General features: G+C 43.6%; 1 protein-coding gene across 3 annotated transcripts in view; it reads left to right on the forward strand.

Annotated features, from left to right (window-relative positions):
- SH2B3 (SH2B adaptor protein 3) overlaps positions 1 to 24,383 on the forward strand; it is a 191,070-nt gene that overhangs the window by 161,733 nt on the left and 4,954 nt on the right. For all 3 annotated transcript variants that reach the window (XM_029572112.1, XM_029572111.1, XM_029572113.1), the window contains exons 6-7: positions 1,435 to 1,649; positions 7,155 to 7,326. In XM_029572112.1, the coding sequence (XP_029427972.1) occupies positions 1,435 to 1,649; positions 7,155 to 7,326 (387 nt within the window). The remainder of the gene's footprint in view (positions 1 to 1,434; positions 1,650 to 7,154; positions 7,327 to 24,383) is intronic.

Here is a 24,383-nt window from a genome sequence, read left to right on the forward strand (position 1 = left end):
ACCAACTGGTAGTGGGGCTACAAGATGAATTGCAATTAATTTATAAGGTCATGATATCCAAAAGACAAGTCGATGCAGATTACTGCAATGTCGTAACGTTAATGTCAAATATGTTTATTGTAGTGTGTCTAAACAAGAGAACAGTTTCTATTTCTTTTCCAAAGCATGCAAATCAAATTAAATATTAGACTGGTTTTCCACTTGAGTATAGTCAGGAAAGCATGCAACCCTGTTTAAAAAAAAAAAAAAAAAATTGCCTTGATTGCATTAAATCGTCCACTAACCCACGGCACACTTCCTATACCTTTTTTTTTTTTTTTTTTTCCTTGTTTCTGATTACACAAGGCGCTGTTCATTAATGGTGACGTCCAGACACAAATAGGTTGCATTGCGCATCCTGTGCTTGCACAGTATTTCTACCTGGATTTCAGCTCACTCTTATTTGTCTGAAAACCGGGATGGCAGATAGTTGAATCATCCAGTTTGAGTGGTGTCCAGCCACAGAAACGTTCCATAGCTGATGGTGGTCCGTCCCAGCAATGACCAGTGCCCAAAATTGTTTACATTTAAAGAGAAGCTTGATTTATCCCATAATGCCACAGACCCCCAACCGCTCATTTTGGTGACTGAATTGTGGCTAATGGAGACGCTGGATTTTGACATGAGCAAAGTGGGCAGGAAGAAAGGTGGATTATGAAACAGGTTACTGAATTGCTTCTGTTTTCTTTCATAGACCTTGCTGAAAAGGAAGTGTCGTGTGCATGATATGGTACAGTTTATTTGAATGGGGCACTTGGGTAATGGCTGTGTAAGGCATTGAGCTGATGTGTGTGAGGCTTGCAGCACTGAAGAGTTGTCCCAGCTTTCCACAAACATTTTTTCCATTGAAAACAGTGGGGTACTATGGGTAATAAATCTAATGCAACTTTTGTCCCCTTGTCCAAAATATTCCATTTTCGCTACTGTGTGTACCTGCAATCTCTTATTTTTGATACTCTGGATATAAGAACCTGTTGAGAAAAGGTTCACAAACTAATTGGGCGAATCTGGAAAAAGTTAATGGATTTGTCTAATTAGTTCAATGAACTAATTATTTAAAAAAAAAATTGCTATGGTTTTTGAGAAAATCTACTCAATTCAAGGGGATCACAGTGGAAGATTTGATGTGGATTCCCATAAATTGATGAATCTACATTAAAATCTGAGCAGATTTTACCCAAAAATCTGGGAAAATCTAAAAATGTAATCAACTCAAACCAGATGGAGATTCACCCAGTTCAGATTTGACTGTTTTCTGCCCATCTGTGGTCTGCATCATATAATGCAGTAGATAATTTACTTTCTTTAAGGTCAGATTAAATCATAGCAGTTTTCTTAATTATGGAATTCATTTAGTTCTCATGACCATTTGACATGTTATTTTGTATTCACTAGGTGCTACTCACTTAGGGCTACAAGAACAATCTTGGCACAAAACGGATCAGTTGCTTTCTTTACATCCATGGTTCCACGGCCCCATCTCTCGATTCAAGGCTGCCCAGCTAGTCCAGTTGCAAGGAATCGAAGGGCATGGGATCTTCCTTGTTCGACAGAGCGAAACGCGGAGAGGAGAATATGTCCTAACGTTCAACTACCAAGGAAGAGCAAAGGTATTTGCTGTTGCGTGACTTTAAAGTGCTGGTCATGGTAAAGGAGTGCAGTGCTCAGAAGGAATTTTTCAGTAATTGACCTGCTCGGAAGATGGTCTCTGATATTGCTTTAAAAAAGCTCAATAAGATGGTGCCTGTTAATATCACTTTGAGAAGGAAGGTGCCACTGGAGTGGCTTGGTAAAGAAGTGGAGCAGAAGTGCTTCTGAACGCCAAAATTTAGGCTCTTAGGTAGAAAGCTGAAATCCAGAACCTCCTGGGTAGCATTCTCTGAAATGCTCCCTGTTCCACGCGCAGGTCACCAGAGGCAGGCAGAGCTCCGGAGTCTCAATGCGTGGATGAGACGATGGTGCAAGGAAGAGGGATTCAGGAACTCGGGAATCTTTGGGGGAAGGGGGAGTCTTTTCCGAAGGGATGGGCTCCATCTTAATCAGGATGGAACCAGGCTGCTGGCGCTAACCTTTAAAAAGGAGGTGGGGCAGCTTTTAAACTAGAACAAAGGGGAAAGCCGACAGTTGCTCAGCAGCGCATGGTTTGGAGGGAGGTTTCTTCAAAGGAATAATGATGCATTAGAATTAGGGCATCCCAACCGTGAGGTTCCAAAAATAAGAAAAGTAGTCCAAGTGCCTGTAATTAAAAACTCACCTGAGCTAAAAAAAAAAATTCCAATTTATCCCTATCAATTAAAAAGCAGAATGAAAATACAAACAAAAAACACACTTTGAAATGTTTGTATGTTTAATGCCAGAAGTCTAAGAAGTAAGATGGGAGAATTAGAATGTATAGCAGTGAATGATGACATAGACTTAATTGGCATCTCAGAGACATGGTGGAAGGAGGATAACCAATGGGACAGTGCTATACCAGGGTACAAATTATATCGCAATGACAGAGAGGAGCACCCAGGAGGAGGTGTGGCGCTTTATGTTCGGGATGGCATAGGGACCAACAGGATAAAGATCCTGATGGGACTAAATGCACAATCAAATCTTTATGGGTAGAAATCCCTCATGTTTTGGGGAATAGTATAGTGATAGGAGTATACTACCGTCCACCTGGACAAGATGGTGAGATGGACAGTGAAATTTATTTATTTATTTATTTAAGGATTTTTTATATACCGCAGTACGTAAAGATATACATCACCGCGGTTTACATTTAACAGTAATTTAGCAACAGGCTTTACAATTGACATTCTTAGCAGTTATTAATTAGAAAAAAATTACAATTAACAGAATTGACGGAAAACAGGCTGTACTAATGCTAAATGCTAAGAGAAACAGGCTGTATTAATGCTAAATGCTAAGAGAAATTAGGGAAGCTAATAATAATAATGGGAGATTTCAATTACCCCAATATTGACTGGGTAAGTGAAACATCAGGACAAGCTAGAGAGAGAAAGTTCCTGGATGGAATAAATGACATTTATTGGTTCAGGAACCGACGAGAGAGGGAGTAGTTTTAGATCTAATTCTCAATGGAGTGCAGGATTTGGTGAGAGAGGTAACTGTGGTGGGGCCGCTTGGCAATAGTGATCATAATATGTTCAAATTTGAATTAATGACTGGAAAGGGGACAGTATGTAAATCCACGGCTCCAGTGCTAAAGTTTCAAAAGGGAAACTTTGATAAAATGAGAAAAATAGTTTAAAAAAAGAAAAAAACCTGACAGGTACAGCTACAAAGATAAAGTGTGCAACAGACGTGGACATTGTTTCTAGGATGGGTGGGGTTTTTTGTATTTTGGTTTTTTTTAAACATAGTCCAGAAGTATTCCACACATTAAGAAAGGTGGAAGGAAGACAAAACGATTACTGGCATGGTTAAAAGGTGAGGTGAAAGATGCTATTTTAGCCAAAAGATCTTCATTCAAAAATTGGAAGAAGAATCTAACAGAAGAAAATTAAATAAAGCATAAGCACTGGCAAGTTAAATGTAAGACATTGATAAGACAGGCTAAGAGAGAATTTGAAAAGAAGTTTGCCTTAGAGGAAAAACTCACAGTAAAAACTTCTTAAAATATATCCAAAGCAGAAAGCCTACGAGGGAATTGGTTGGACTGTTAGATGATTGAGGGGTTAAAGGGACACTTAGGGAAGATAAGGCCATTGAGGAAAGACTAAAAAAATTCTTTGCTTTGGTGTTTACTGAAGAGGATATTGGAGAGATACCCATTCCAGAGAAGGCTTTCATGGGCGACTATTCAGATCAACTGAACCAAATCACGGTGAACCTGGAATATGTGGTAGGCCTGATTGGCAAAATGAAGAGTAGTAAATCATTTGGACCAGATGGTATACACACCGGGGTTCTGAAAGAACTAAAAAAATGGCATTTCAGACCTGTTTCAAGTAATTTGTAATCTATCATTAAAATCATCCATTATACCTGAAGATTGGAAGGTGGCCAATATAACCCCGATATTTAAAAAAGGAGGTGATCCGGGAAACTATAGACCGGTGAGCCTCACTTCAGTGGCAGGAAAAGTCATGGAAACTGTTATAAAGAATAAAATCACAAAACATTTAGATAGACATGGTTTGATGGGACACAGCCAACATGGATTTACCCAAGGGAAGTCTTGCCTCACAAATCTCCTTCATTTTTTTGAAGGGTTGAATAAACGTGGATAAAGGTGAACAGATAGATGAGGTATATTTGGATTTTCAGAAGGTGTTCGACATGAGAGGCTTCTAAGAAAACTAAAAAGTCATGGGATAGGAGGCGATGTCCTTTTGTGGATTGCAAGTTGGTTAAAAGACAGGAAACAGAGAGTAGGAATAAATGGTCAGTTTTCACAGTGGAAAAAGGTAAACGGTGGAGTGCCTCAGGGATCTGTACTTGGACTGGTGCTTTTTAGTATATTTGTAAATGATCTGGAAAGGGATATGACGAGTGAGGTGATCAAATTTGCGGAAGGCACAAAATTATGCAGAGTAGTTAAATCTCAAGCGAATTATAATAAATTTGTAGGAGGATCTGTGAGACTGGAAGATTGGGCTTCCAAATGGCAGATGAAATTTAATGTGGACAAGTGCAAGGTGTTGCATATAGGGAAAAATAACCCTTGCTGTAGTTACACAATGTTAGGTTCTATCTTAGGAGTTACCACCCAGGAAAGAGATCTAGGAGTCATAGTGGATAATACATTGAAATCATTGGCTCAGTGTGCTATGGCGATTAAAAAAAAAAAAGCAAACAATGTTAGGAATTATTAGAAAGGAATGGCAAATAAAGGGATGGATGTCATAATGGCTCTGTATCGTTCCCGGGTGAGACCGCACCTTGAATACTGTATGCAGTTCTGGTTACCCCATCTAAAACAAAGATATAGCAGCACTGGAGAGTGCAGAGAAGTGCAACCAAAATGATGTGGCATGGAACGGCTGCCCTATGAGAAAAAAGGCTAAAGAAGTTAGGGCTGTTCAGTTTAGAAAAGAGACGTCTGAGTTGGGATATGATAGAGGTTTACAAAATCATGAAAGGTCTTGAACAGGTTAATGTAAATTGGTTATTTACTCTCTCAGATAATTGAAGGATCGGGGGCACTCCATGAAGTTAACAAGTAGCTCATTTAAAACAAACCGAAAAACACTCTTTTTCACCCAATGCATAGTTAAGCTCTGGAATTCATTGCCAGAGGATGTGATTACAATACTTAGTGTAACTGGGTTTTAAAAAAGGTTTGGATAAGTTCCTATAGGAAAAATCCATAAACTGCTATTTAATTAATAAGCAATAGTAGCTTGAGACTTATTTGTTTGGGTACTTGCCAGGTACTTGTAGCCTGGATTGGCCATTGTTGGAAACAGGATACTGGGCTTGATGGACCCTTGCTCTGACCCAGTATGGCATATCTTATGTTCTTATGAAACATGATTTTTAACCAGCCAGGAAGCAGTAGGGATAACATGCAAATCATAGCTTAGCTATTATCTCACATGGATGCTTAAGATAAGCGCTCTAATTCTTTTTGCGTCCTTGAAAAACAGAAGTGTATTGAAGAGCTGAACCAGTCAACAGCCATGGATAGTATAAAACCCTACAACTGGTTAGTAGTGACTGTCCTGACTGGCATATTCCTAGAATAAAAGAACTCCATGTGAGATGTGGGAGCAACATAAAAGGGAGATGAATATTTCTCAATTTAGTGAGCACAGAAAAATGTCAATTTTATCCCCAAGTATTTTTTGACATTCAGATTTCAGTGATGCTTGGAGCTATCCTCCACACATCAGGACTTTCTTTTTTTTCTGCTTTTCCTTTCTTATTTTTAGGGATGTGCCCTGTTTTCTTCTTTCCCTTTTCTGTAGACGTGCTGAAAGTAGTATTCAGCAGTGCCTCATGGCCTCAGTCTCTAGCCATTTGTAATTGAATAATAAGCATAAGAGAGAATTGTAAGCTGTATCTATTATACAGTAATCAGTATTGGTTGTTAGGAAAGGTGAAATTGGGCAGAAAATCACACAGGCTCTTACACAGAGTACTGCAATTCCAGCTATACTGGGATTCCAAAAAAAGCTTAATCAGTGCTGCTGCTTATCCAGAACAATGCAGCAAAAAAAAAAAAAAAAAAAAAAAGAGAATGGATCACGCCTTTCCCAAAATCTCACATTGGCTCCCAACACTCTGCCATGCCAAGATCAAAATCCAGAAGTTGGCCTTCAAGGCCATCAAAGGCAAAGCACCAGCCTCCTTCAGTAGCGTGAACCGTTAACACGCCATCCAGCTCTCCAAACCAACTGCACCTTGCAAGTACTGGAGAGAGAGCCTGCTCAGGAACTCCCTAGCACTTAACATCAGACTTGCACCTAACCTCCTATCTCTCAGAAAATTCACTGAGGTCATAGTTTCTGCTGCCCATCAATACTTCTCCAAAGGCAGCTGCCTGAAAGAGCTAATGCGATCAGCTCTGCTGCTGAATCTCTACAGTCTCTTTTACAGATGAAAGCTGGAAAACTACTTTTCATCTTATTTTGCCATCTAAAAGAGTGCTTTAAAGCAAAATTGCTTTGAATGCTTTATACCTTACCCAGTCATCACCAAAAAGCCACTCTGATGCAGAACACAACTGTTCTCAGCCACCTAGAAATCAGCTTGCTCCTTACCTTACCTTAAGAATACGTCCGAGGTTGACCCGAACTGGTTTTAATCTTTAGCCCCTATATCCCTATGTTTCCTACTCGTTATGCGTTCCCAAGTGTTACCCTGTTAAACCATTTTTTACCTCCACCTACTGTGCTGTATTTTACTGTCAGCTATAGTATGTGTTATCTTATTTGTCTGCCAGCAGTGCTTGCCAATGCTCTTTTGTTGGAAAAGCATGTAATAAATGATTATCCAATACATGGAAGTTTACTCAGGGTCAGGTCTGAGGGAATGCATCACATCGGTCCTGTGGTTTTTTTCTGTCAGTTTACACTTTGAAAAACGTTTGAAGGCTTAGGGATAAGGCCCTTAACCTCTCTAATATTTGCTAACACTTTCCCACTGCGTGTTTCCTGCAGCATTTGCGACTCACTCTGACAGAGGGGGGACAGTGTCGCGTTCAGCACCTTCGGTTCCCCTCTGTCCTGGATATGCTTCATCACTTCCGCCTGTATCCCATCCCCTTGGAGTGTGGCTCAGCCTGCAATGTCAAGCTTTCCAGTTATGTGGTGGCGATGTCTCGTCCACAAGGTAAGACCAGAGAGCGTGGCAGTTCATCTAAAAAATAAATAAATAAATAAATAAATAAATAATCAAATTGGATGTTTTCTAGGGTTTTGTTTTTTTTTTTTTTCTGTTGAATGTATAGAATGTATACTCCCTCCCCCCCCTCCCCTCCCCACAGACATTTCATTCAGCCTCACAAAAACTACTGAGTTGACAAACATGTCTTGTTTATCTCTTGCCATTAGACTGTGTAGGAGGCAGTTTGAGTATTGCTTCATCAGCACTTGCTTTTTCAGTCTGAGTTCTGAGATTATCACCTAGACAACCAGAATCTTCTCTAGATAAAGCAGGAGTGTAAATCTCTAGGCATCTTCAAAAGAATGTATTTGCAGCCAGGTACAGTATTGTGTATGGCCATAGTCAGGATATTTTATGCTGCATTGTCAAAATGTCTTGGTGTGAGGAGATTTCTTTTATTTCAGCTGATAATCTCTCTTAGTTTCTTGTGGGTATTGTAAAGTTAGGAATATGTCAGCCAACTCCAAAAATCAGATTCAAAACCCCTAGATTTCTGCTTTGGATAAAAGTTGCATGTTGTACTACTTAAATGAAAATCTTTTATGTAGTGTTAAATTGCCTTCATCTACTTCCTTTCAGGCTTTTAAGTGTGTTCATTTTATTCAGTCTAGTCTGGGTTTTTCATGAGAAACATGGATTGTTGCACCTTCTGAAAAGGTGATGCTGAACACGCAGGCCAATTAGTACGTTTCTCCCAGGACAGCAGGATGTTAGTCCTCACACATGGGTGACAACATCAGATGGAACCCGATATGGAAAACTTATGTCAAAGTTTCTAGAACTTTGACTTGGCACACTGAGCATGTCCAGCATGCCCTAATCCACACGGCCATGCAGTGTCCCTCATTAGTTTCTCTCTTTCATGCTTTGATTGAGCTCAAAACTTGTCTTTTTGCCTTGTGGAAAACTTTTGTTTGCAATTTTTTTTTCGCTTTGATCCGTCACCGCGTCCCTCTCGGTGCCTTCCTATAGTATCCCCAGTCAGGGTTTTCGGCGTTTCAGTAAGTTTTCTTTTGCAGTCGATTTCACCCCATGGTAGTGATGCCTCGGTGCCTGCTGGCCATCAACCCCCACCACCATTGTTCGCCTTTTGGCCCTTTTGTTCACCCCTTTGTGGCCCTGACTGGTTTTCGCCAATGCCCCCAGTTCCCGAGGACCATGCCATCACTGATCCTCATGAGGTAAGTATCCTTTTCTTAGGGGCATCGTATGACATCAGGGGCTGCTGCTTGTGCACTCAGGTGACCCTGAAGGGGATGTCTGCTTCAACTTGACAAGATGAATCAGCTCTTTGAGTTGAGAAAGTCTGAGCCATCAGCAAAGGCGGCATCTGCATTGAAGGATCTCTGAGCTGCACCAGTGGACACCCACCATTAACATTGGCGGGACCATCTGTTCCATCGATGTTGCCGGTGGATAGGGGTGCCGGAGACTGACCGTTTTCTGTCTTCTCTGGGCCGTCTTCAACCTTGGCAAGGGGGAAGAACTGGACCAAGCATAGAGGGAACACTAAGAAGCATCGGCACAGGGAATCACCTGCTTTTGCAGTGATGCCCTCAAAGTGTCCCTGTGGCGAGGAATGCCCAACCTCCATCGATGCCCAGAGTCCATGACTGTCTCCACCAGTTCTGGTGCCAGTTGCTGATCCCCCTCATGGGGCCAAGGAAGATCTGGCCACCCCTCCTTCCTCCCAGTTGGTGTTGACATCATCAACTTTTGAGGAGGAGCTGGAGCACCAAGTCCAGCAGTGGTGGAGCAGGCACTGCAGGACTTTGGTCCTGTGGCCCAAATGGCACCAGAGCTGGTGCCGCCCGTCCTTGTACTGCTTCTGGAGAAGCTAAATGTGGTCATCATTGCATTACCAACCCAGCTGTTGTCTGTTTCTGGGATGGCACAAATGCCCAGGAGGACATGGAGGCCATCGCCAGTTTCTCAGAGGAGGAAGTTCTACTGGGGACGGCGGAGGCAACGAAACCTGTAGTCCCCTTGGGGGAATGATCAGACTGTCCTCCTCTAAGGCCTCGGATGGTCTCCCATTAGAACCTTCTCCTCCAGGTGAGCGAAGGAAGTCTCCACCTGAGGACTTAATCTTTACAGGGTTTGTGAGGGTGGTGGCGGAGGCCATCCCATTCCAGCTTTTGACATAGGAGGATGCCAGGCACAAAATGCTTGAGATTCTCCAGTTCATGGAGCCTTTTAAAGAGATTGTAGTGGTCCCAGTATATGAGATCCTTAAGGAGTTGCTGCTGAGGATTGGGAACAAACCCTCACAGTGCCTCCCATTAATAAGAAGGCAGACAGAGTTTACCTCGTCCAGAAGGCTGCCGGAATCAGTAAGTGTCAGCTGCCTCACCATTCTGCGGTAGTCGAATCCGCCTCAAGAGGGCCATGCGATCTTGGACCCATTTCTTGGTGCCCCCAGGGAAGGACCACAGAGTGATGGACGCTCTTGATAGGAAGGTGTTCCAGGGCACCTTGCTTATTGCCCACATTGCTGCCTACCAGCTCTACATGAGCCAATACTCACAGGACATCTGGAAGCAGGTACAGGAAGTGGCTGAGCAGCTGCCTCAACCGTAGCAAGACACCCTTATGTTGCTGGTGCACAAAGATCTGGAGTGCCGGAGATACAGGATCGACTCGCTGGCATGCCGTGTACAGGATAGAATCTCTTCGGAGATAGGGTGAAGGATGCTGTGGCCCAACTCTGGGACCGTCACAAAACCCTCCAGCAACTCTCCACCAATATTCCAGACCCATCCTTCTCTTCCAGGAGGCCATTGAGACTGGGGCCAAGGAAGTCTTTATTTCGCCAAAGGAAATACTATCCTCCGCTGCCTCACTCCCGTCAACACCATCAGAGCTCCCACGGCCATCCCAGGCAGCAGAGAGCTCCCAAGCCCCAGCTGGATCCTCAGCCAAACCCGGGGATGGAGTTTTGACTGGGCTGCAGGGAGCATAAGCCAGTCGCCCGCACCCGGGACGATTGACCCTCCGGTCGGGGGCAGACTGTGGTTCTTTGAAACCAGTGGCCCAGTGTAACCTCTGACCAGTGGATTCTGTACATAATCTGTCAGGGTTACCAATTGAATCTTTTTTTTTTTTTCATATTTATTAATCACCTTTCACAAATAGTCAAGGCGATTTACAATAAACACATAAAATAATTGAGAAACATAAAACATGACAAAACATAACATGAATTTCATGTAGAAATCTATTGGGTATCCCACCAAATTGCTCTCCATACCCATTTTGGGGGCTGGTAGCACATCAGGAGGTACTTTCAATGGAGCTATCCTCAGTCTTACCTGCCAGAGCAGTTGAGCCCATTCCACCATGGCAAAGAGGGCGAGGATACTGCTCCAGGTACTTCCTGATTCCAAAGAGAACAGGAGGACTCCGTTCCATCCTAGACCTAAGGGCCTTGAACAAGTTTTTAAAAAAAAAATAAATTCAAGATTGTTTCCCTGGGCATTTTGATCCCCCTTCTGCAAAAAGGGGACTGGCAATGCTCCCTTGCCCTAAAGAGCGCACACGCCCATATCAAGATACTTCCTGTGACCAGGAAATATCTCAGATTCGCGGTGGGAAAACCTGCACTACCAGTACTAGGTGTTGCCATTTGGATCACATCCACCCCACAGGTCTTCACAGAATTCCTGGCCGTGGTGGCGGCGCACCTCCACAGACTTGGGAGTGCATGTCTTCCTGTATCTGGATGATTGGCTGGTCAAAAGCGTGTATCAAGCAGGGGCTGTCAGGTCCATGCGCTTGACCATTTGGGTGTTGGAGTCACTAGGCTTTGTCCTCAACTACCAAAGTCCCATATCAGTCCATCAACTTGATTGGACTTCATAGGAGCCCTGCTAGTCATGGGTCAGGTCAAGGTCTTTCTGCTTTGCCAGAGGGCTGTCGCCTTGGCAACCATTGTGGCAGAGGTTCAACAGAGCTAGCAGTTGTCAACCTAGCTCACATTGAGGTTGTTGGGCCACTTGGCCGCAACCATCCATATCACTCCCTTGGCATGCTTGCAAATGGAGAGCCCAATGGACCCCGAGATCATAGTGGCGCCAAGCCACTCAGAGCCTCCAGGATTGTATCCAAGTTACCCCATCTCTCAGAGACTCATTGCCCTGGTGGCGAGTACTTTCCAATCTGGAACAGGGGATCTCCTTTGAGTCTCCCTACTCAAATTGTGCTAACCATGGATGCGTCCACCCTGAGGTGGGGAGCTCATGTAGATGGGCTCAGCACCCAGGGTCTGTGGTTGGCTCAGGAATGTTCTTGTCAAATCAACTTCTTGGAGCTAAGGGCGATCAAGTGTGAGCTATGGGCTTTCAGAGATAGGCTGTCCAACAAAGTTGTCCTCATCCAGATCGACAACCAAGTAGCCATGTGGTATGTCAACAAGCAGTGAGGCACGGGCACTTACCTCCTGTGTCAGGGCTATATGCCTGGCCAGTTCAGAGAATACGGAAGCAGACAGGCTGAGTTGAGCCTTCAGACCCCAAGAATGGTCCCTGGACTCGAGGGAGTAGCGAATCGAATATTCTGCCTCTGGGGGGAGCCCAGACGTAGATCTTTTGTGTCCCCCTACAACAGGAAGGTACCTCTGTTCTGCTTCCTGTACAGGTCAGATGGCAAACCAGCCTCTGATACCCTTGCCCCGTCATTGGGACAAAGGACAATATCCTCAGATTCCCTTAGTGGCGAAGACTCTTGAAGCTTTGTGAGGACATGGAGATTATGATCCTCATAGCCCCTCATTGGTCGAGACAGGTCTGGTTTCCACTCCTGTGGGAGTTGTCCATCTGGAAACTGATCAGTCTGGGGACTTCCCCATATCTCATCACTCAAAATCAGGGCAGGTTGCGGCATCCTAACCTCCAGGCCTTGTTGCTCACAGCCTGGATGTTGAGAGGTTAATCCTGCAACCACTTGATCTTTCAGAGGATGTGTCTCGGATCCTGGTGGCTTCTAGAAAGCCTTCCACTAGAAAGTCCTATGAACTGAAGTGGAGGTGGTTTTCCATGTGGTATGAGCAGAAGGCCCAAGATTCATTCTCCTATCCCACACAAAAACTGCTCATTTACCTTCTACACCTATTGAAGGTGGGCTTGAAAAGCAACTCTGTTAGAGTTCTTCTGAGTACAATTGGCACATACCACCACGGTGTAGATGGTATGCTCATCTCTGTATAGCCTATTGTACATTTCTTGCAGGGCCTGCTTCAGTTGAAGCCTCCCCTAAGGCCTCCAGCTGTGTCTTGGGACCTCAACGTGATGTTAGCTCATCTGATAAAAGCTCCTTTTGAGCTGCTATGCACCTGTGACCTGACCTGAAAGGTCATATTTTTGATGGTGGTCACTTCAGCTTGCAGGGTCAGTGAACTCCAGGCCTTAGTGACTTATCCACCTTTTATTAAGTTTTATCATAACAGAGTGATCTTGCGTGCCACCGTAGGTTCCAGCCTAAGGTGGTGACTGATTTCCATCTTTTTTTTTTTTTTTTGGTTAATTTTGTTTATTGAATTTCCAGGCATACATCATGTAAGTTATAACATCAAATGAACTGCATATAACATCAAATTAACACTGAATACTTAATAAGAGACATACATCAATGCTAATCAAAGAGAGGCTATAGCATTCCAATTACCAAAATGTGTAATCATCAATTTTGCAACTGTCTGATCCAGACTACTCTAACTAAATTAAACTAAAATAACCCCCAAATTTCCCTAACCCATCCCCCCCTTCCCAAAATTGTTTAGCAGATGACACTCAGGCAAGCTATAAACAATAAGCAATAGATAAACTCGGATTTAAGTCCTGGAGTCCTTTGATTGTAAGTAAGAATTTAGTCCAAGTCCCACCCAAGAGGAGCCTCCCTCCTGAGTGTAAAAATAGATTGGCGAAGAGAAGGGAGGATGAAAAATGACATAGAAATGTGTAAGGGAAAGAGGGAACCCCCTACCATATATTGAGTGTTAAAAAATTGTTAAACTTTTCCCCACACTGACTGCATTTCTAAGAATCATTTATGTGAAGAAAACTTTACTGATAAAAATTGAGGTATACAGTTTCACTAACAGGCGAAACCAATGTTCCTGTTGTGGTACTGAGTTATCGATCCAGTTACACAAGATAACTTTTTTCCCTAAAAGGCCTGCTTTCTGTACGAATTGCAGAGTAGGAAGATCAATTGCTAAAGAGAGATGTGAAGTGACTCCGAAAAGCCACAACATGGGATCTACCGGTATTGAGATGTTAAGAATTTGGCTGTACGTGTGGCCTACCTTCTTCCAGAACACCTGGACTGCTGGATATGTCCAGCAATAAAAGAAGGAACCTATGGATTTTGAACATTTAACACATTGTGGGGAAGCTACCAACTTAGCTTGGAAGGCCCTGCCTAGGGACAACTAAAATTGCCTCAGAAATGTGAATTGTAGCTCCCGGTAAAGTATATTTTCTGACCAGGATGTAATGTTCTGAAAGTACAGGGTGAATTCCTGCAAGGATAGGGAGAAGTCCAGCCATTACCTCCACTTATCATGTAGTTTTGGTTGGTCTCCCACTATCAAGATAGTTCTCACAGCCTTAGAAAAACCAGCTATAGAAAGTTTATGCTTACGTTTGCCTAAAACAATACTATAAAATGATTGAATCTGCGTCGAACCCTTAAAGGAATTTTCATGTGCTTTAATGAAATGCCATAATTGTAAATAGGAAAAGAGATCGAATGTTGGTAAACTGAACTGCTTTTGCAACTCCGGAAAACTAAGTAACTGCCGGAGTCTTGTGAAAAGCATTGACAGTTGAACTCTAAGCCTAATTTCCTCCGTCTGTGGAACATGGAGCTTCCTTTGGCCGGGGGAAATAGGTCATTGTCACAAATGCTTAGCAACGATGCTATTCTGGAGGGGAGATGGAGCGATTGGCATAGATAAGACCAGGCCTTCCACCCTGAGTTTTTTCAGTATATGGGTTGACAGAGCAGGGGAAAAAGCTGTTCTGTTTGCATGTAAGATATTATTGAAAGATGGGAGATCTAACCAAGCTGCTAATTGATGGTATGGGATCAAGTATGAAGTCCTCAAAACCCAGTCACATATAAACCGTAACATACGGGCTAGGTTGTATAGGCATAAATTGGGACAGTTCAACCCCCCTTGGGACATCGGTTGCATGAGAGTTTGTAAGGATATACGAGCTTTCTTCCCATTCCATAGGAAATTACAAAGCAATTTCTCCACTTTTCTCTACAATCGTTTTTAGTAAGCCAAATTGGTAACATCTGGAGGACATAAAGCCACTTGGGAAGGACCATCATCTTAAATATTTGAATCTTACCCGAAAGGGACAAGAGTAAGCTCCGCCACTTGCTGAGGAGCTGAGAAGTATTGTACAGCAGCGGGCATATGTTAGCAGAATAGAGGTTGGACAAATTACTAGGTATCCTGTCTCCCAGAGTCTATATTAAGCTCCAGAGCGCCTGTAGTGCTTTAAAAGCACTCCAAGCAAGGACATAGCATATAAATTACAATTGGTGCGGCAAGATTTTGAATGGGGCAATAAAGCGGGTAGATTACTGGCGCGCAAATTGAAGAAACAGATTGCGCAAAATCAAATACTCAAGATCAAGGCAGCAGATGGATCAGTGTTGGACTCCGTAGCAGAGATACAGCAAAGATTCCAACAATTTTATGGAGCATTGTACACTGCAGATTCCTCCATATCTCAGGAGGCTATTGGAGCCTATCTTGATAAAATCACTTTAGCCACACTCACAGAAACGGAAAAACAATATTTTGAGGGAATTATAACCCCTAATGAGCTTCATCAAGCCATTAAAGCTCTCAAAATAAACAAGGCGCCAGGACTAGATGGATACACGCGTATGTTTTTTTATAAAAAGTTTACGGATCCCCTATCACCTTATTTATTGGAAGCCTTTAATGCGCTTAGAGATGGGGGTACACTTCCAGCTGAAGCTAATGTTGCAGGTATCAACATACTTGCAAAACCGGGGAGAGATCCCTTGGAGTGCGGGTCCTATCGACCCATCTCCCTAATAAATATAGATCTAAAGCTTCTGGCCAAAATTTTAGCAGCCCGCCTCAACAGAGTGATGGCTAAATTAACACATCCTGACCAAGCCGGCTTTATTCCAGGTCTGAAAGCGGCGGACAATGTCCGGAGAATTATAGATCTTTTATGGCGGACACAGCAGACTCAAGAACCAACCATATTATTAGCTGTTGATGCTGAAAAAGCATTTGGCATGGGTTCATTGGCAATTTCTCTTCAAGACCTTGGAAAAGATGAATTTTGGCCCTAGATTCTTAAATTGGCTGCTTACACTTTGACAACCCGAGAGCTAGAGTTAAGGTAAACAGGGTATACTCAAATCCCTTCCCTATTTCTAGAGGAACTCGGCAGGGATGCCCCTTATCCCCTCTGCTTTTTGCACTATTTTTGGAGCCACTTACCACGAATATCCGGGAGGACAGGTCCATTACGGGGTATACAGGTGGGGTCAGAAGATTACAAACTATCGCTCTTTGCAGATGATGTGTTGTTCACTTTAACTAACCCCCAACAATCTTTACCAGGTGTAGTAGACAAACTGATGGAATTCAGCTCAGTGTCCGGTTTTCGCTTAAACCTTGATAAGTCAGAGGAATTAAATATCTCTTTACCTCCAGCACAAGCTACACACTTACAACAGCAGTTCCCCCTGAAATGGGCAGGGACAAAAGTAAAATATTTGGAAATTATGATAGGCACTAAATTAGACTATTTATTTAAACTTAATTACATCCCTCTCACGGCCAAAGTCTTCCAAGATTTAGAAAACTGGGCATCTTTGCCTATCTCTAGGACTGGGAGAGTAGCGATACTAAAGATGACTGTGCTTCCAAAATTTAATTATTTGTTCCAATTGCTACAATCCATATTCCCACTGCAGTGCTGAAAACATGGCAAAAACGTTTGTTCGCATTCATATGGAAGCGGAGGCCCCCTAGGGTAGTACAACCCATACTCTACAGACATAAACTCCGAGGTGGGTTGGGGGTACCCAAACTCCAGTGGTAGTATGCAGCGGCTCAGCTCACTGCGGTCCTGTCATGGCACAGGTGAGGAGAAACTCCGAGATGGGTGGCTATAGAGCAGGCTCTCTTGGGCTCTTTTCCTCTTAAAGCCCTCACCTGGCAACCCAAAGGGACATGGGAAAATAGTAGGAGACATTTCCCTCCCACTCAAAATTACACTACAGACCTGGGATCAGTGGAAATCTCTTCTTGTGGGCACGAGAAGATATTTCTCCAGCTATTTATTTTATAATACTAAATTCTCCCCGGGATGGGATTCTCTACTGTTTAGTGAATGGAAAAGCAAGGGCATAATAACAATGGGTCAGATTAGAGATAAGGATGATATAATGTCATTTGATCGACTCCAGGAGCTATACTAGTTGTCCCCATCTGCCGTCTTCTCATACTTACAACTTAGACAATTTGACCAGCGGGAGATTGTCCAGGGAGAACTAATTAAAGGAAAGTCTCAATTTGAGGGCTGGTGTGACCATGCTGATCGCATAAAGGGAGGCTTATCTAAAATCTATAATATGTTGCAGGGCTCTTTAGTGGGACGGCCGAAATACACTCACAAATGGGAGGGAGAACTGGGTATCTCTCTTACTGATGAAGAATGGGATCAAATATTTCTCCACACTAAGAGGTGTTCTGTTTCTTCCTCTCTTACTGAAAGGTTGTAGTCAAACTGGGTCTTACCTACACATATGGTGGGAATGCCCCAAAGTAATGAAATTGTGGTCAGATGTAAATGATATCATACAATGCACTTTACAAAGACAGGTGGAGTTAACTCCCGCCCAAGGTCTCTTGAATGTTCCTGCTGTTGACTCCAGATTTGAAAGTGTGTTGATTAATCAGTTTTGCCTAGGAGCACGTTGCATTCTGGCGGCCACCTGGAAACAGCCTCTAGTGTCCACAAAGGACTCACTGCTACAGAAATTGGACACCATGTGCACGATGTATAAGATAACTGCTCAAAAACATCACCATCTCCCCAAATTTCACCGGACGAGGTCACCATATCTATCATGGAGAGACGAGAACCTATCTGCAGCCTTAAAGACTTCTGAGTCTACTGCACCTTAAGTATTGACATACTCCATTGAACAGACTGACACGATTGGCAAAGATCTTTCAGTTTTCCACTTCATTTATTCTCATTCTTTCATTTCCATATTGCTGACATTTGATAGCATGCATTATGTGTTATAGTGCATAATTACCTTCTTTTTGATTGTACACTTTCCATCAGACGGTGCACGTGCTTATACTTTATTGATTCGTGCATTGGAATTTCCTGTGTGCATATATATTCATTATATGTGGTGTTCCTATATTTGCAACATACTTACTAAAAATTACATTACAAAAAAAAATTACTAGGTATTTTAAGTCCCAGGTATTTCATGTCCTTTTCAACCCATTTTAAGGGGAAGGAGCCTGTCCAGGAAGTCCTCTGATTTCCATCTTAATCAGTCAGTCAATCGTCCTGCCAATTTTCTTTGCCAGGTCCCAGTCACACCAAGGCGAATGAATACTGCACAGTTTGACCTGCAAGTTGACTGTAGCCTTCTGTCTGGAGCGGACAGAAGCCTATAGACAGTCCACCCTACTTTGTTTCTTTAGATAAGAATAAGTTGAGTGTTGCCGTTGCCAAAAAGACACTATCCAGTTGGCTAGCAGATTGCATCTCCTTCTCTTAAGCCCAGGCAGGACCGCATCTTAGGGGTCATGTCAAGACTTATTCTGTCAGAGCCATGGCAGCATCTGTGGCACATTTGCAAGCAGTTACCATGGAGATCTGCAAGGCTGCGATGTGGAGTCCTAGTTCACACGTTCATATCACATTATTGTCTGGATAGGGATGGCCGACGCAACAGTATATTCGACCAGTCTGTCCTCCGGAACCTGTTTGAGGTGTAGAACCCAACTTTCCCATCTAGGGCACGTTGTTTGGGTTCAGGCTGTCTCCTCCTCTGTTACCAACAGCACCTGTGGTGTTGTGCCCGTTGACACCTGGTTAGATGTCTGTTGGTCCCCTTTTTGTGTTGGGGAGCAGCCTATAGCTAGGGATTCACCCATGTGTGAGGACTATCATCCTGCTTGTCCTTGGAGAAAGCAGAGTTGCTTACCTGTAACAGGTGTTCTCCGAGGTCGGCAGGATATTAGTCCTCACGAAACCCTCCCGCCACCCCACAGTTGTGTTTCTCCTGTTTTTATTTTTATTTTTTTATCGTAATTCTGTTATGAGACTGAAGAGGGACTCTGTGTGGATAGTGGCATGCTGGGCATGCTCAGTATGCCTAGTCAAAGTTCTAGAAACTATCAGAAATTTTCCGTGCCAGGCTCCATCTGATATCACCCATGTGTGAGGACTAGCATCCTACTGTCCTCTGATAACACCTGTTCCAGGAAAGCAACTCTGCTTTACACCGAAACTGAGAAGGTACTCAAGTGCCCAGATCCTTGCCTTTCAAGCAGCATACATCTATCATGTGTAGTATTAAATTTTTATATTCCGCTTGGTGGCACTTCAAAGCAGATTACATTCAGATAGTGTAAGTATTTCCCTATTCCCACAGGGTTTACAATCTAACTTTGTACCTGAGGCAATGGAGGGTAAAGTGTGTGTAGTGCTAGCTTTCAGATTTATCAATGAATTTGTGTATAGTGTCTTTACGGCACACACACACAGAAACCGTTCACCAAAAAAACACATTTGCCCAAGCAAGACGTACTTTAGTTGGCAAAAGTCAACTAAATCCATCCAAATATACTATAATCAATATCGGAAAGATACAATATTTAATGTCCTCAAATATAAAGACTTTTAAAGGTAATGCAGGGGCTGAACCAAATGAACAGGGATTATTAATATTTGTTTCATGATCTAGAAAGATACTTAAGAGCTGGAACATGTTACCACTTCTCCTTATCAGAACAAAAAGTGGAAGAGAAACCTTTTAGTTAATGTGAGAGACTGAAGAAACACTAAAGAGGAACTCAACTGTACAAATCTGCTTTGTTTAAAAAAAAAACACCAAACCTAAGCAGTTGTGTCTACCACCCCCCTTTAAGTCTTATAAATTGCTTATCCAGAATTCTAAATGGTGAACAGATCCTTCAAAGGAAGACAAAGAGAAACATGTCAGTTGATAATAAAAACATCTAAATCAATAAAAGAAACCATGTATAAAGCAAATTCTTTTACTCCAGTATTTCTAGCTCAGAAGTGGGTCTTGTATCTTCATTATTAAAACAAAAACAAGAATCTTAAAGTAAATGGAAGCACCCAGACCGGTTCTAATGAGGCTACTGCGACAGTCTGCCTGTCTCTCTCAGTAAATCAGCAGGCTCCTGGTACTAATGCCAGATAAGCTACAGATGAGAACTTTTATTGGGCTAACAACACATTTGTGCCCAACTGAGAGAGTTACAGTGTGCAAAATGATTTGAAAGTTAGTTACACATAAATTAAAGTTTGGTAAGACGGCATCGCCTGCCACTTTGCCCTTTTGTATGTATTTAAGTGGTTTAGCAGGGTGATCACATTTTAGTGTTTCCAAAACTGAAGACCAAAAAGCCAAGGCTCAGGCCCATGTAGTCTACTGTTCCGTAGGCAGCTTTGCTGCTGTACTGGTGATCATGGACTGGATACCTCCTAATGCACAGCCATGTTTCAGTTTAGAACAAATTTCTTCACAGCAACTCTAAATTTGTGGGAGCTTGGGATATTCACAGTATGTGGATTTAAAAAAAAACAAAACAAAAAACTGTGAACAGCTTGAAGTTCAGAATGAATCCACTTAGGGCACACGTGATCTTTTATCTGGTTTGCACTGTGCCTGTGTGTGGTCTCTTTAGCCATGTGCAGCAGTCTGCACTGCAGAGGGACCGCTACAAGCCCAAATTCTGAGAATATGTACCTTGGCATGTGCAGTTAAGGTGTGTCAAAGGAGAGGCACATATACTATCTTCAAAACTACGTTTTTGAGAATCTCCCCCCTAATATCACCTCAGTATAGTCGTAGTAACCTGATTCTTTTGGCCAAAATAGGTTTAAATGAAATGCTTTGGTTTCTGGAGGGACAATGAGATAAGTGACTTGTCCAAGGCTGCAGAATTGGATGAAGTGATTTACCCGGGATCCAATAGAGAGCCAGTGGCATTGTGGAGTCCAAGTTGTTGAACAGAGATGTGAGGAGAGAAAGGGAGAGGCTAAGAATGGTGCAGTTAGAAAAAAGCAAGTATAAGATGCATAACAGACCCCAAGCCTACTGAGGGCTGAACATAAAGAGGAATGTTTAACAATAAAGCACAAAGCGGTCATCTACAAGAAGAACAGGCAGCTGCTGTTTGGGAGGGGGGGGGGGGCGCGGGTCCTGCTGTAAGAGTTTGTGGCAGAGGCAGAATTTAAGCCGAGCCCTAGGATTCGGCGGCCAGCTCTGCTCTTCTTAGGCCCCCCCCCCTGTGGAAAGGATAGACGTATTCGGGTCTGTTCCAGTACAGGAAGGGATCACCTGCCCTTCGCCCCAAGCACAGATTCTCGCTGCACGCGGCTAGAAATGCCACCTCCTGCGGTATCTGTCTCATGGGACCTTCGTTCGAGCCCCGTCATGGACGTTTTTTTCATACACTGCACACATTGAGGTAGATCTTTAAAAAAAAGTACGCCGGATTTTATAAGATACGCTTGGCTACGCGCGTATCTTATAAAATCCGGGGTCGGCGCGCTAGGCTGTGCCAAATCGGCAGCCTGCGTGCGCTGAGCCGCGCAGCCTGCCTCCATTCCCTCCGAGGCCACTCCAATTTCGGAACGACCTCGGAGGGAACTTTCCTTCCGCGTCCCACCACCTTCCCCTCCCTTCCCCTATCTACCCCAGTCCTACCTAAATCCCCCCCCCCCACCTTTTGTTGCGCAGGTTACGCCTGCTTGAAGCAGGCGTAACCTGTGCGCGCCACCTCGGCATCCCCTGGCACAGGCCGCAGTGCCGGGGGACTCTGGATCGCCCCCTCCTGCCCCTTTTACGAAGCCCCGGGACTTATGCGCGTCCCGGGGCTTTGCGCGCGCCGGCGGCCTATGCAAAATAGGCGCGTGAGTGCCCTGCGCACGTAAATCCAGCAAGATTTACGTGCGCAGGGTTTTTAAAATCTAACCCATTTCGTGTACGCCATTCGAAGGCCAGGCTTTACTGAAAGGAAGGAGCGGAGCTAAACACAGTCTGATCTCCTCGTCGCTATGGGGGGGTGAGTTTAGAAAGCCGAGCTTTAGGAGAACGTGTTCAGCTCCCTCGACAGATAGCAGACTGAAATTAGAAAGGCCTAAAGTTAATATAAAATTATAAACTGTGCTCCATTCTAGAAAATGAAGTGACTAAATTTGGATTCCGTCTGACTGCCTGATATCGGATTGATTGATTAGCTACTCGTTTTTGTTTTTATTAGCCCGGCAATTTCTTCTTGTGCCTTTTGAGGTTACAGCTCGGTTGAAATAAGCCTATGTTGGGCTATGCCACCTCTTCATTCACAATTACTTGGGGATTTTTCTCCCTTTTATTTGATCACCACTTTGAGGCTTATGGTATGAAGATGGGTTAACAGTGTATAAAACAATATCAATATCTTATTTTTGTAGTGCCTTCCACTTGACTGTGCAGCAGGGCAGCTGCTCCTCAAACCCTGAAGTCATGGACCCTATGTCCAGCCAAGAAGTGGCCTCTGTTGTCCAACTAACAGGTCTCCCTTCTCTCCAGGGGCTGTGAATGCTGCCTCCCCAGCCCTTCCTGACCCAGGAATGAAACCCATGACCTTTGTGTGGCAGTGCACGGAACTGCTGCTGGGTCGGCCCAGGCAGAATCTGCCTGTGTACACTGTTTCTCTGTTTGAAAGAAAGGCAGTAGTGAATCATGTCTCTTGGATATTGGAGAGTAGTTAGAGGTGATTGCCTTTAATAGAAATAACAGGAGTGGTTGGTGCTCTGGCTGGTGCTTTAGGGCACTTACATATGCCTAAGAGCAAACAGGAAGTGTCTTTGCAAAGCCAAAAACAGGTGATTCTGTTCACTTCACTTCCTTTATAAGAGGAGCACTTCACCCTAACCACTGCCCGCAAGCTTTCTTCTCATTTCTACTTTACGAAGATCAAAATATGCTGCATACAAAGCTTTCATTCTCCTGAAATAGCTTTACTGTTAAGGAAATTGAACGTTAAGACTAGTAAAATTTAAGGAGCAATACTGTTTACAGTTCCTTCAAAATTTTGTATGCATTTCTTGTCTGGCATAATAGTTGCCCTTTTGTGGGTGAAAAATCAAGAAATACATCAAAACTATAACTGATTGCCTTTGTGATGCTGAGATGTCAGTAAAACGCAGTATAACCAACTGCAGAGTTAGCTCTTCAAAACTCATAACATTGTTCTGTTTCATAGCACAGCGGTTAATGGATAACTTTTTTTTTTTTTTTTTTTAGTAATTAGTGCATCCATTTTAAATGGTTTGGAAATTTTGTATAGGTCTTGAAAATATCATTGTACATTTCTCAGACCTGGGGCCGGGGATGCTGTGAAGGCAGTGATCACTGCCCTAGGGATTGGGATGAGTGAGTGACACCACCCGCTTGCACATGTACTGAGCTTTAATCTAGAGGGAACAGAGGGCCCCGCGTCTTGACTGATGCTGCAATGACTCGAGCCAGGTGGAACAGGGGAGAGAGAGCGTTTAAAAAGAAAAAAAAAATTAAAAAGGGAAGCCTACTCCACTGCCCCCTTCCTCACAGGAAGCCACAGATGAAGGCTTAAATTGCCACGGGGTAGATTCAAAAGGAGAAAAAAGAAGCAGCCGGGCAAAAAAAAGCCTGGTTAGTAATAACGACAAACCTTCTCCTGTTTAAAAAGAAATGAGAGAACTGGTCAGCGGCAGCCAGAAGGTGTGAGTGTAGCAGTCTCAGTAGTGAAGAGCTGTAGGGTGGAAGGACACCCTGCCGCAGGATGCGAAGCTCAGCTCAGGAGAAAGTGGGGGAAGGTAAGAGAGACGAGCGGACATTAGACCGGGGGTCGCTCCAGTCGCTGACACGGAGCCTTGCAGGAAGAGGTGTTGGCTTTTTCTTTCTTTACTGGGTAGTTAGTAAGTATACAAGCTGTGTCTTGCGTTAAATGCCGATTTCTTACAAAGAAAAGGCGAGCTCATTAACTGACCACTGGTTTTAATCAGGTAATGGATTTACTGAGTAATGACTGCATTTTTTGTGTTGAACAGAACAAATGTCAGGAATTTGAGAGTGGGTGAATATAAACTTTGAACAGGACAGGCCTTGCTTTTGTTGGAAAGCTCAATAATGCCACTATGGGAGGATCTTGGTATTTGCAGAGGGCGGAGGTTTCTGGTCTGGCTACCAGGCTTTTCTTGAAGATTTTGCATGGATTTTAAAGGGGGCTATCCGAACAGCTTAAACCTGTAAAACAAATTTCTGAAACACTCAACCAGTCTTCAGTCTCCGTTCCACTGGGTATATGAGAAGTTTTAAGGTTTGTTACCATTTGTCTGTAGTATACGAGGAAAGCTAACACATGTCATTAAGCTCCCAGTGCCAGAATCCTCCTGTACAAAGAGTACCCAAGCTGAAAAGGATGCTGAGCGTGCTCCTAACATGACATTTGTGTATGGGGTGCCCGCCTTCCCTTCTCCAGCCAGAATGCCCCCGGAAGTACAAGGACTCCTCTGCCACTGGTGCCTGGTGCTCCCTTCCCCAGCCCAGCTGACCGGGTCAGACACCCAACTCAAACCCTATAGGGTCTACTGCAATGCAGAAGCCCAGCCCTGGGGATCTCAGCTTTACCATCAAAATACCAGCCAGTGAAAAATCTTTCGAGGGAAAGCCGTGTTAGTCTGGTGTAGCAA

This window comes from Rhinatrema bivittatum, chromosome 11 (assembly GCF_901001135.1).
Source record: "Rhinatrema bivittatum chromosome 11, aRhiBiv1.1, whole genome shotgun sequence".
NCBI classification, from domain to species: Eukaryota; Metazoa; Chordata; class Amphibia; order Gymnophiona; family Rhinatrematidae; genus Rhinatrema; species Rhinatrema bivittatum.